The sequence below is a fragment of the Pterocles gutturalis genome, unplaced genomic scaffold, assembly GCF_000699245.1.
Source record: "Pterocles gutturalis isolate BGI_N339 unplaced genomic scaffold, ASM69924v1 scaffold25797, whole genome shotgun sequence".
Classification (NCBI taxonomy): Eukaryota; Metazoa; Chordata; class Aves; order Pterocliformes; family Pteroclidae; genus Pterocles; species Pterocles gutturalis.
In genome coordinates, this window is record NW_010110944.1 from 37,938 (window position 1) to 51,117 (window position 13,180).

Below are 13,180 nucleotides of genomic sequence, written 5' to 3' on the forward strand. Positions count from 1 at the left end.
TTGGGATTTGTTGCAAGTACCAACAATCAGCTCAACACATAAGACAAGATAGCAGCCTAGGATCATGAAAACAAAACAAGCAACAGGAGTTCAAAAAGTTTATTTTCCCCCATTTTGTGTGTAATGGTAATTCAGAAGTTCTTTAACAATGTTAATCTAAAGGAAACAAGGAAGCAGCAGCTTGTAAAACACCGAAAGAAATGTTGCCCTGTTCACCAAAAGCACAGTGCATGAGGAATAAAGCTCATTGTCCTTCCTCCAACATGTTGTTAGACTGTAAAAAAAAGCTGGGATGCTTACTTTATAGAGTGACATTGTCAGAAGTTACTCAAAATTGATTTTACTTCTGAAACAACCAGCCTCAGCAGTCTTAACAGAAGATAACTATGTGGAGTAATATCTATTAATAGAATTAAGCTTTAAGAAGCCTGATTCTGGCAGTAGGGATAATGCTGTGCTATAGTCATAAGTAAGTTCTAAAATACACATTCTCTTGTAGGGTATACTAAAGGAAGCATACCCTAAGATACACAGATCAGAATGACTCCTATGATAATCTGAATTGATGAAGAAGGGAGAGGAAAAGAGTTGCTTTTGGGCCTATTAAGCTTAGGAAGCAGGAAAAAAATAGTCTCAAATCCCCTTGAATAGGGATGAAATGTATTTCTGGAACATAGGCACCAGAGCCAAGCCTTCGATCTGTCTTAATCCATTTAGGACTAGTCCCTTACATTCAGAGTTTTAGAATAAAATTACTAGTCAGTACAGTAAGACACACTGCAAGGATGATACATAGAAGTACAACACAAAAAGCATTCTAGCAGAAGTCATGAAATACTTCATATAAATTTGAAAAGTTAATACTTTCCCCTCACAATATATGTCAGAAGTAATTGTGTTACTCTCATTAGAACTGCGTTGTAAAGTGTTTCAGAGAGGAAAACTTTCTAAGAATTATTCTGGTATATAGATTTGAAAAATAATTTTACTTCAACATTAATTCTCACCCCTTGCTGGTTAATGGTCGTGAGCTTTTAAAAATACAGAAATAGATTAAATCTCTAGAATTTTGTATTTCTTTATTCATGCCCTCGGAGGGCAAGGCTGTATTTTGTGAATCACCAGAGTATCTAAAATGTATTTTTCATTGCATTTAACATGAAATTGCTATTTTATTTTATACCCGTTTCTGTTTATGAAGCTTGTGCTACTGTTTGGCTGAAAACCTATCCCTTAAATTTCAGTAAGATCAATAAAATAGGTTTTAACCATTAAGGTGCTTTTACATTTCACTAATTCTGTTACTGATTTATTTGCATAATTTTTCTTTGTGGAAAGTAAAAACCTCTAGTTGAAATGGGAAACAGTAGACAGTTACAGTGGCAATAAAAGAATTCACTTACATAAAAATGTTCACCAGATAAAAAATAAATAAGACAAAGCACTTAGAAAAGTCCACTGAAAGCAGGCACAAGCATCATTTGTAGCCATTTGGACTAAATTTATTAACGGAGAGGCCCTAACTAAGAAGCTTGCTCTCTTAAGAGACGAGCAAACTATATGCATATGGATATCAGGTTACATATGATGTACTTGTTGTGATGTGTCCTTCTGGAGTTATTGCAAGTAGCATGAGAAAAGGTTAGTCTGTGTCCTGTACTCTGCGGCAGATCTCCTCTGTGAATTCTGAACACTTGGCGCTACCTCCCAAGTCTTTTGTCAATACCTGAAAGAAAGAAAACAAAAATAATATTACTAAAACATTTGATGGGGCTAGTCTTGTCTCTGAATAGTTCTGCATGTTCTCCTTATACATTGTGTATGAATACTAGAGGGGGGTGAGAAAGAATACATCAAGTTTTTCCACATCCCATCTAGCCTTCATCAATAAGGACGATGCAGACTGAAGCAGGTAGAGAAAGCTTGAGTATGAACATCAAGTGTTATGTGATCAGATTTCAGCGTGATTTTATCTTAACTACAGGAAGAAAGTGCACTTGGCCAAAGCTCTCCCAAGTCTCTTGGACACATAACAGTGTAATTAATTGTTAAGTATTAAAGTTTTCAATAGGAAGTTTTTCCTTTGGAAGTAAAATTTGTATAGGAAGGCTCAGTGCAAAGCCAACTAATTGAGAGTAATTCAGTAAGGATTTTTGGTTTTGTTTTTTTAAAGGAAACCCACACAGAAAAAGCACACAGAGCTCTTAATACTGCATGTTAACAGTTCTGTAAGTTTGCTTAGTTTAGTTAAGAGATAGAAAGATGCAGAGTTAAAAGAAACTTTTTCATTGAGTACAACTCCTGACTGGCAGCATGAAGATGGTAAAAGAAAAAAAAAAAAACAAGTGGACACCATTGCTTGTCCAACCTAGCTAGATTAAAACAGTCTAGGAGATAATTTAAAATCATTAGTTTTCCCCTTACATGACTCACACACACCTCTTAATTAAATGGGTGGGGGAGCGGGAGAAATAGCAAGCATGAGAGGCAATAAAGGTTCCTATTCTAGGATCTTGTCATTTTAACTGCATTATGCTTTTCTCAATGTAAAAAGATTGTCTCCATTGTTGAGCATACACTCATAACATTGTAAGTAACTAGCAACCAAGTAGCCATATTACAAAACTTGCACTATGTTATCTTCCATAGAATTACTGACCTGCAGATGGAGGATTTCATTTCCAGGGCAGTAAATGGGAACTTGACAGGAGCATCTCTTTATTCACTTGTAAGTTTAGATTTTAATTTTTTTTTAACTGGCTCCTACACACAGTAAGATAGCTGCAAACAGACCACTTATGAAATGATGACAGCTTTTTGTTTAAGCTTGCTTTTTACTTTTTATTACAAAGCAGAAGCAGCTTCTTATGCTCCTGCCCAAGGTAATTGAACCAGCATGGCTAATTGCTAATCCTCTTTAAATGCAATCCTCAGGATCTTTCCAGTTATGTTTTGAAAACGTGGATGTCAAAGTAGATGAGTGAACCACTAATGTTAAGAGCACAAATTCATGTCAGGTTTCAAAGTATAAGCCCCCCTCTGAGAATATCCTATTTGAGTCTCAAATCTGGAAACACTTATTGCCAAAGGGAAATCACATACAATCTTAAGGTAAAATGTAAATACTGAATATAAACTGTTCAAAAGTAGTCCAAAAATGAGTGAAAGCAGGTAGGAGGAAAAAAGAAAATAATTGACCTGAAAAAAGAGGGCCCAGAAGTACTACAGTCAGGACTGAAATGCTATAAATGAAGTGGATGATCAAGCCTGTGAAAGGCAAATGAGTGTCCTTCATTTCAGGATCCAGATTTAATATCTACGCTTCGTATGCATTATAAACTTCACAAGTGCAATACCACTAGTTACTTAAACCTCTCATTACCTTCACGAAAACCAGGCATCCAGTTCTAGCTTTTAGTTAACAAAGCTGTGGAAATGTAAGATGAACATTACAGAGACACAAGGAGGGCAACAGCCTGTCATTGCTGAGCTGGGCGGATTTAAATACCACCAATGACAATACAATTACTATCAGAGAAGGAACAGTGGGCACTGCTCTTGTGTCAGGCCAGCACAGCAGGTTATCCACTGCTCTGGTGTTCATGTTCTTAGTTAATTTTTGCTGTGATAGAGTAGGATTTTAATTCACTGTATTTATTTGCACACTCCCATGTTACCTTTCCATCTTTAATTGTAGCAAAGCAAGCTGTCTCAATTTTTGTGGCATGTTTGTGCAGTCCCATGTGACGCAGCATCATTACAGCACTTAGGAGAAGGGCGGTTGGATTTGCCAAGTCTTTTCCTGCAATGTCTGGTGCTGTTCCATGAACCTGGAAATAAAAGTGAACCTATCTGTTATGATGTCAATATGCTGTTTAAAATGTCCTAGAGTATGCAAGCAGCCTGAAAGATAGTCCTCATGCACAGTCATGTTAAAATAGGACTTAATTCACTGTGATGGTTAGTGGAAAGAAGATAGAAAAGACCAGAACAAGTCAGTTCAAAGGCATCTGAAAGGGGAACTGGGTCACCTAATATCTCCTAATTGAGCCCCTCGAGTTGTATTTCACAGAGGGTATTTATCTTATGAAAAAGGGGGAAAACAAAGTGTCAGTAAAATGAATGCAAAACACCGTGTAATACATACTTTAACTACTCTCCCTGGGGAAAGTTTCAGCATCTTCACAGTAAAAAAAATAGTTTTATGGAGAACTTAGTTAAATGACAGCTACATTGTACGTCATGGAAAAGTTTCAGATTGTCTCAACTTGAGACAAGGTAGTTATTACTACTCTACCTTCCATGACAAGACTTACCGATTCGAAAATTGCAACTCCGTTTGCACCAATATTTCCACTTGGTGTTACTCCAAGACCCCCAATCAGTCCAGCACACAAGTCACTGGAAAAAAACCACAAACAGAAAACCCCAAAAGTTTTTCCACCTCTGCGAGATATTAAATTTTTTTCCTCATTTTATTGCAACAGTAACTTATTTGATACACCCACACAGTCTGAGAATAATACTGGGAAAGACTAGATGCTGTTAGCCACTTGTACTCCATTGGAACATTTGAAAATTTGTAGAACTACTAGCAGGAGGCAATTTAGTAAAGGAACATTAAAAGGAAATTCCAAATATTAAAATAAAACTGATTAGGATATAAGCACAAAAAAAGCTACTCAAAGCACAGAATACCTGTAGAAGTCTCAAAAACTAGCAAAAATTGTAATGTACGGTTCCTTGTAATTATCCAGAAGTGTTATTTCCTCTGAAGAGGCAACAGAACTACTACTTTTCATAGATAAAGTCCTTCTAAAAAATGGGGAATAGTTTTGCTCAGATAGATGAATTTCTAGTAGTTTTAAAGTTTACTGCATGTAGCTTAAGGAGTATGTTCCAGATGACACCAGCCTAGCCCTCCCCATCTCTTTACTGACCAGCCCATCAGTCACAAGTCTGACATAAGCAGATCAGCAGATGTAGCTAATCAAGGACTAACAAACAGAAAAGTTTGGATGATCCCACAGAAGAGTATTTTAAGTTTAAACTAAAAGAAACCAATTAGCCTTAGTTGTATAGAGGCTAGGGGGAAAAAAATTGATAGAGTCTACATTTGTCATTTTAGGTATTTGATGCTTCAAGGTAAGAGTTTTCCTTCTGTACCTATTCATTCAGGCCAAGAGACCTGTTTGGCATTATGTTCATGCTTTAAAAAAGCACTGTGGGTGAGACTTTCCCCAGTGACAGAAGTGTTCTTCTTCAAGAACAGACTCAAATTTATTGAAAATTTTTAGAACTATGAAATTCTTTATGGAATTTCTATGAGAACTTTAAAATTGGTGATACTGAACTAGGTAAAGTGAGCTGAAATAGTACTGATGATGGCACTCATCTGATTTGATCTCCTCTAGTTAACAGCATAACAGCTGCTGTGACTCCTCTATGGACTCCTTTAACAATACTTAAAGAAGCAGCATTAGCTGGAGTCTGATTTTTTAGAGGTGACAGACAGCCTTATCAGAGAGTGCAATTTTAAGAGAAGCTCAACAAGCGTTTCTTACATGTAAGTTACCTTTATGTTTATTATCTGTACAAAAACAGGAGATGGATTCTAAGATGTTAAACTAATTTTGATTCGGGCTGTTTTCTCAATCCCTCCTTAAAGATGCAAGGAGAAGCAATGTTATGTTATACACTTAAAAGTTCAGGTTAAGATCCTTAATTTTACACACGGTATTTAACTGAACTTACACTCTACCTAAACATTTTACAGAATGGAAAATGTGTGTTGATGGATTTTGCCTTCAACACATCGAGTACCTCTAGTATTAATGTTATTTAAATATGAGATTTAATTTGAAAAGAAGGAAAAAATACAATACATAAAGCAAGAGCTGGTAGGATATTAAGAGGCCACACATTTCATTCTTCAGTGACTATGCAGAATCATTTAACTGTGTGGCTAGCTTGCTCTAAACATGGTTCCAGAGTTATCTTACCCTATCTATTTTAGTGCTTAAGATTAGAAAGTTTTTCCCCAACATCTACAAAACATTCTCTATTACAATTTAAACCATGAAATTCTTCGCGCAGTTGGAGAAATTTCTCCTCTGCCTCATCTGAAAAATATTGGTTTCCGTAAGCAGAAACTTTTTTTTTTTAAATAAAAAGCACGTTCTCATCATACAGTCCCTTCCCAACAATATACTGATAAATGAAGTGTAATAATGTCAACCTTTCATCCCATTAAGAGTCTGATTTTAAAAGTTTTAAATTCTGTATGCATAAAATGATCACCCATCTGACTCACATATAACTTGAATAACTGTCAGGAAAGTAACAGTATTTTACACATTGGGTTAGCTTAAATTAATATCTCCGTACCTGAGGATGTCACCATACAAGTTTGGCATAACAAGCACATCAAATTGTGATGGATCCTGAACCATCTAGAAAAAAGTACATTTTCATTAGGGTTGAGAATTTAAACTAAAAAACAACCACAATTAAAACACACAAATACTCACATTCAGACACACAGTATCCAGATACATTTCATTAAATTTAATATCTTTACAGTTTTCTGCTGCCTCCCTGCATTTTCTCAAGAAAAGCCCATCAGACATTCTCCTGCAATTAAATAAGCAAGAGAATATTGGAGTTATTGTAAGTAACCCATCTGAAGATAAAGAAAACTGCATGCAACAGACGATTAAATGAAAATTAAATTAGAGTACAGAAACTTGTGACTAGCCCTTATATTAAATATAATACTTTAAATATATTACAGTCAGAGAAGTTACGCCTTTTAGATTTCCTCCTAAAATATTTTTGTATCAGTAGTTTAACAGGCATACATTCATTCACAGAATGACTCATATTAATTTACTAAGGGCCTACTGAGTTTGTAAAGGTGGTGTCACATAATATCACACGCGTTATACCTCAGTTCAGTACAAAGGGGCTTAGAAACTGTAAAAGACACTAGCCATTTTCATCCTCAGTTTTTAAATTAATTTCCGTAGTTTAAGACTGTTTTTAAAATCAGAGCTTTGCAAGGAAAGTCACAGGATTACTACAAACTTACTAGTAAAAGCATGAGTACGTAGTTATTACAGCCCTGTTGATACTGGGTCAGTATTGCCCGTTTTACTTAGGACACATTTACTTTACTTATTGCCCGCTTTACTTACTCCCACTAGCGTGAACGGAAGTTATACGCTTGAGGAAGATGTAACTTAAATGCATATTACTATTTGTTGTTCTTCTCAAAAAGAAGTCTCAACATACATGATATTTGCCTTGTGCACAGCAGTGACATGGCTTCTCTGATTATTTCTGGCATACTCAAAAGCAAATTCTGCAATACGCTTGCTGGCTTCTTCTGTGATCAGCTTGATACTTTGCACAACACCTTCAACAATCTGGAAGACAGTAGGTGTAAATATAGTAAAAGCGTAAGCTCATTTTTCAGGTGGCTAGTTTGAATGTTTGGAACAAAGTAGCAGAATTCTGAGTGAGGCTGTCTCAACAAGGCATTTCACAATAAAATAACTTTTTTATGGATAGCAAACCTGAAAAACACCACCCAACTTCACAGTACTGGGCCACTGAGATGGGCAAAGTTATCGTTCACGAAACACAGAAAACCCGCTGGAAACACACCACTTCCATCAACGTACCACATGCTCAATTCCACTGTATTCGCCTTCTGTGTTCTCTCGAATGGTGACAATGTTCACATCTGTATATGGGGTTTTGTACCCTTCAATTGAGACACAGGGACGTACATTGGCATAAAGGTCAAAGGTTTTGCGCAGAAGCAGATTCATTGATGGGTGCCCTGCAGCGATTGGGGTCTTTAAAGGCCCTGAAAAGAAAAAAAAAAATACAAGAATGAATGAGAAGATAAACCTTTCTGTGAATTTTAGAGTCGAAACTCTATGAAAAGTGGTAGTGTTACAGAGGATCTCCAAATTCCTGTTTAACCCTTATGCTGAAATGCCATGGGAGTTCTCTGTGCTACTGAGAGCACTGCACAGCGACATTCATCAGCTGTTTAAAGGCCAAATCACAACCCCTACATGGAATAGGAGTTTTTCTAAAAGGTTTTCACTGAAAACAATGTAAAAAGATACTATTCATTAGGAACAGGGTTATCACATACTATTGTGTATCAACTGCATTAGAAATGCATTCTGCAGATTTTGAAGGTTGGATGCAATAATACCTGCCTTCAACATATTTCCTAGAAATCTGTGAAAGTTATGGCTTTGAAATGAAGGACTGGTTTAAGATTACACAAGACTATCTGACAGACTGTCCTCTATAATTACTCTTTTTTATTGTGTTACAGATGAAGGACTTTAGCTTTAAATCAGACTCACAATAAAAACAACAGTATTTGATATCTTTGTATTAACCCCTAAAGTACCTTTTAATCCCATTTTGTTTTTATCCATGGATTCTTTGGCATCTGGAGGGATCATCCACTTCCCTCCTGGTCCTTGGATAGCTGTAACATTCCTCTCTTCCCACTGAATCGGAGCCTAAACACATTTACTCCATGTTAACTTAAATATCATTACTTTTGCTTCAAGTTTTAACTTCCCTTTCACAAAAAGGTGCACAAGGACTTTTGTCCAGGCCTTCCCAAGCAATTTTTGTCTGGTGAGTGAGATGTTTGAACTCAAAAATAAACAGTTTTTAAAAAATGTAATGAAGTGAAAAATAAACAGTATGAGCAGCACATAATCATAAACTTGAATACCACAAGATGCTTCCCTAGGTGTCATACACACAGAATTCATTAGAATTGCAATATACATCCTACTTCTTTCAAGCTCTGAGAGCTGTTGAGTTCCTTGTATACAAGAGACAAGACATGTGACAACTGAATTCCTTGAGAACTCATCATTCATACTGCCTGGAAGACAGTACATAACATAGATATGTATCTGTTATCTAGCTGAAAATCTGCAAATGTTCCACAATGCTTTCTGAATTTGCATTCACCACAGGAATCTTTTAAATGGGGACAGGCTGCCGGCTGTTCATTTCATCTGGAAGGACCACAGAGGAAAAGACACAAGGGCTTTCATAAGCAAACAGAACCAATCTAAGCATAACATACTAGACAATCTCCTTTAAAACAAACAAATCTGATTAAGAATTGCAAACATACACTCACACATGAACTTAAATTTTACTCCTCTGCACCTCCTGCTTGACTCCCCAGAAACAGCCAAAACTATTACAAGGTTTTCATATATAATTAAAGAGAATCACTTTTTCCAAATCTCAGATGGATAGTTATAATAGAAAGGGAATATGCCTTGGTGCTGTTCCTGGTGTGGAACAATTTAACAGGCATCTTTCCTGAAGAGCTGTATTTCCCTTCAAGGAAACCAGACAAATTCTGGCAAAGTTCCTCAGGTAGTAAAACAGTTCTTGGACAGACTTAGTTTTCATATCATGTCAGTTAATGTGTTTGGCGGCGCAGCACAGCAATTGCAGTTTGCTTTCTAAGAATAAGCCAGTCGTCCTTTCACACACTTTCATCTGCACTGTATGTCTCAATGAATGAAAGAACATCCTCCATCAGTTGCACGGGATTGCTACATCAACAGCATGATTTCAGAGGATATATGGAGTTCGTATTTCCAAAAATTAAACCCAGCATTTGCTCTCAACTCTCTACTCCTCTGCCAGCTGACAGTTTCAAGCCTTGCCTTGATATCGCAATCCTGTCTTATTTGCTGAAGCTTCAGACTCTTTCTATTGTCAAGAAGTTTTAATAGCTTAAACTTGATCTTTTGGAAGTTAAAGAGAAAACATTTTTAATACACTTAGTTAATACTTGTTGTTGTAGTTAAACTTACAACACTTACAGCAAGACAAATATGACTTACTTTGGCAGCATCAAAGATCTTCATGACAGCAGCAGAAATCTCAGGTCCTATGCCATCTCCTGGGATTAAAGTTACTGTTTGTACCTAGGTAAAGAAATATCAGTAGTACAACACATGAATGGTTTCTTTTCTACATAGAAAACATTCACATGTGTTGTAGGAGCCAAGTAACTACTACAAAAGAAAGGAAGGTTTCAGTTACCAGATACTCAATATGAAGAACAGCAGTATGGGACAGAAGGACTAGCTTGCTTTCAAAGGAAGCGTACAAATGATTTGAGAGAATAATTTAAAAATCTGCCTACTACCTATTCCTATTTCAAAACAGAGAGGTTCAACCTGAAAGGCAGGTTCCTGCTCAGTACTCCTTCAAATGAATGATTTCAGCATGCTTTCTTCTTGAAATTTGCCGAGGAGATAACGTTACCTAGTTAGAGCTCTGTTACCCACGTCTCCAATATTATCAACATGCTGCGTAATACTGACACGTGCTAGAAAAGATTAAATTTATGAAAACCTACATTCACCTTCAAAAGAAAATATCTCATGCATATCTAAACTTCTCAAGGGACTTCCTAAAAATCTCAGACCCATTTTTAACAATATCAAGTTATTTTCCTCCCATAATGGTCTCAGTCTTGTTTATTTTATCATCTTCAAACAGATGAAATAAATGGCACAGCCCAGGCTCACTGAATAACAGGGGAAGGTACTCCACTTGGATTTAAAAAAATAAATTATGATCACTATTCTAATAATACGATTTTTGTTTTATTTAAAGATTTCCAACAGTTTTGTAAGGGCTCCTTATTACCTACAAAAGAGCCAGCTCAGATAGAACATTATTTGCAAAACCCCAATTAGAATCAACTCATAAGGTATGTTTCCATCCTTCTCCACACATAATATTCAGGATTTCAATATATATGGACTGATTTTTTAATTAATTGGAGCCAAAGAAATTCAGTATGCACAACAAAAGCAGCAAAGCTGCACATAAAGGACACTGCTGTTGAGCAAGCCCATAACTGATGGAATGCCTCCAGATTAATTTTGTGCTGTCTTGCACTGTTGCTTCACAGCACACAGCAGGACTCCACCCGAGCCAGAGTACCTTTCCTCTGAAACAGTGATGTGGTGTAAACAGAACGAGAGGTGCCTCACCTTCTCAATCTTTTTATACTGTATAAGGTATGAGCAAGTAGCTGTTCTACAAACATATAATTAAAAGCCACAGTTCCTCTTTAAAATTAAGTCCTGCTTAAGGGTGCATGGAATGATGGTGAGCCCCGCTTCTGCCTGAGCAGTTTTCAAGGCTGCCTTTGCTGAAAAAAAGGGCCCGTGGGCACTTCAAACACATACACATAAAGAAGGTAAAACATCTACAAGGAAATACACAACCAGAGTCTAAAACACTTTAACAACAGCCTTGAAAATGCAGAGCTTCAAGTGCAAGGCTTTCTAAAAGCAGCAGTAAAAATAAATCTAGTGCTTAGAGGAAAGTCTGCAAAATAATAATGAGAAGCTTCTCAACAATCTTTCTACTTTGCCCAATATTTGTCCACTTCCAATGAGTTTCAGAAGACTGGCTTATGTCCGTATTTTGTGAAAAGTTTTCATGCCACTTCTATCCTTTGTTAGAGCCTTTTGTGTTATCACTCACACTTTAATATGCAATTGCCAAAGACAGTAATTAACCAATATAAATGCAACATGACATTAAGAGTGTACATGTTTGCTTATTTAGGCCTTATTTTTTCAGAAAGTAAAAATAACAGCAGCAATCTTAAAAATTTCTGAACCCCTTTCTTGAGAAACTTCTTAAAAGCAACAAAAATGTACTGTTATACTCACAGCACTACCAAAACTTCTGGTCACCTGTTTTTGGTTTTTGAAAGCACCTAGCAATCGAGAAACCTGCCAGAATATAAACCAAAAAGATGTTATTTTACTACACAAATGGGATTTTTAAAAGTTAACAATATTGCAGCAAATCTGCATTTAAAAATCATATTGCTTTAAACTTCCTATCTCAAACTCTCAAATGAAACAAGACTACAGAACGCTTTGCCAAGTGGCTCGCTAACATTCTGCGCACCAACACCTCCTGTGGGTATTCTTAGCACAAGGTAAGCCCAGGACAGCCACGCTTTGCAGCGCACCACGCTCTCCTGTCTTGCCTGGCGCTGAGGGGAAGTTACTAGACAGTAACCCGAGTCCTTACATACCACACATTGGAAATAAGGTTGCGGTAACTCTAACTGAATAGATGATATACTAAGAATTAGCATTCGTGGAAAGCTACGTGAAAAATCAAACACTTTCACTAACAGTTGGGTGGGCAGTATTTTTACTACACAGTGTAGGTAACGTTTCCAACTCTGCTTTGCGTTAGTGTCGCTTCTTCCATTCCCACTGCGGTGAATTTTGTTCTTCCACCTTTCACAATCCGTAGGTTTTGTACTGTTGCCTTCTGCGTGCCTGATAGTTTTTAAAAAGCGTAATTGAAATGCACATTAAAGGCAAAATTCACCATAGCAACGAGTCTCCACAGCACAGTCAAAGAATTACACTTTCTAACATATGAATATTCCAAACTGGCATTAAGCTTCAAAACTGGGATGATAGCTCAGCTTGAGCTCTTGCCTCGCTGAGCACCACGGATAAAATCCCCGATTGTATCAGGATCAGTAACTTCAACATGGCAAAAGGGACCAACTATGCTGCCACCAATGGAAACAACGCAATTCCCATGGATGTTGTGATGAATGCTGTGGCAGGAGTAATTTTAAGCTAGAATTTATTTTGACTTGTAACCCAACGTGAGATGTACAAGGTCACTGCCACAGGCAAGCCATGGTCACCGTAGCAAGCTGTATCTTTGAGGCAGTAGCGGGAGCACTAAACGCCAAGGTGTGTTTGACTACACCCATACGTGTAGGTATGTACAGATGTACCGTGCCCTCGGCGTACCGTTCCCAGACAGTCAGGACGCAGCAGCCCTGGCAAGGGGACGGGCAGGAATGACGGGGCCTAGTGCCTTGTGCTTCAGCTCCACGTCTGCGACACTGGCAGAGAACCGAGCAAAACCAAACCGATCTGTCCTGACCTTAGAGTCACATGTCGCGATTAACTCGTGACAGTTCTGCCCTACTAAAGCAGATACGAGAAGCGGGGCTTCCCTGATGCCTTATTATTAAAAGCCGCAAATGACATTTCCTTTATCAGGACAAAAAGCAGCAGCAGCGCCTCCGTGACAGCCCAGG

At 37.4% G+C, this 13,180-nt stretch overlaps 1 protein-coding gene across 1 annotated transcript; it reads right to left on the reverse strand.

The window, feature by feature from the left end:
• Positions 1–1,477: 1,477 nt before the first annotated feature.
• IDH3A (isocitrate dehydrogenase 3 (NAD+) alpha) lies at positions 1,478–11,831 on the reverse strand (the record flags this gene model as incomplete). The annotated part of the gene is made up of 10 exons (XM_010073599.1): positions 1,478–1,726; positions 3,678–3,830; positions 4,317–4,401; positions 6,388–6,452; positions 6,531–6,633; positions 7,294–7,427; positions 7,686–7,873; positions 8,438–8,552; positions 9,915–9,998; positions 11,769–11,831. Coding segments are annotated over 10 exons (1,074 nt in total), but the record flags the coding sequence as incomplete, so codon positions are not given.
• Between the last annotated feature and the right edge of the window lie 1,349 nt (positions 11,832–13,180).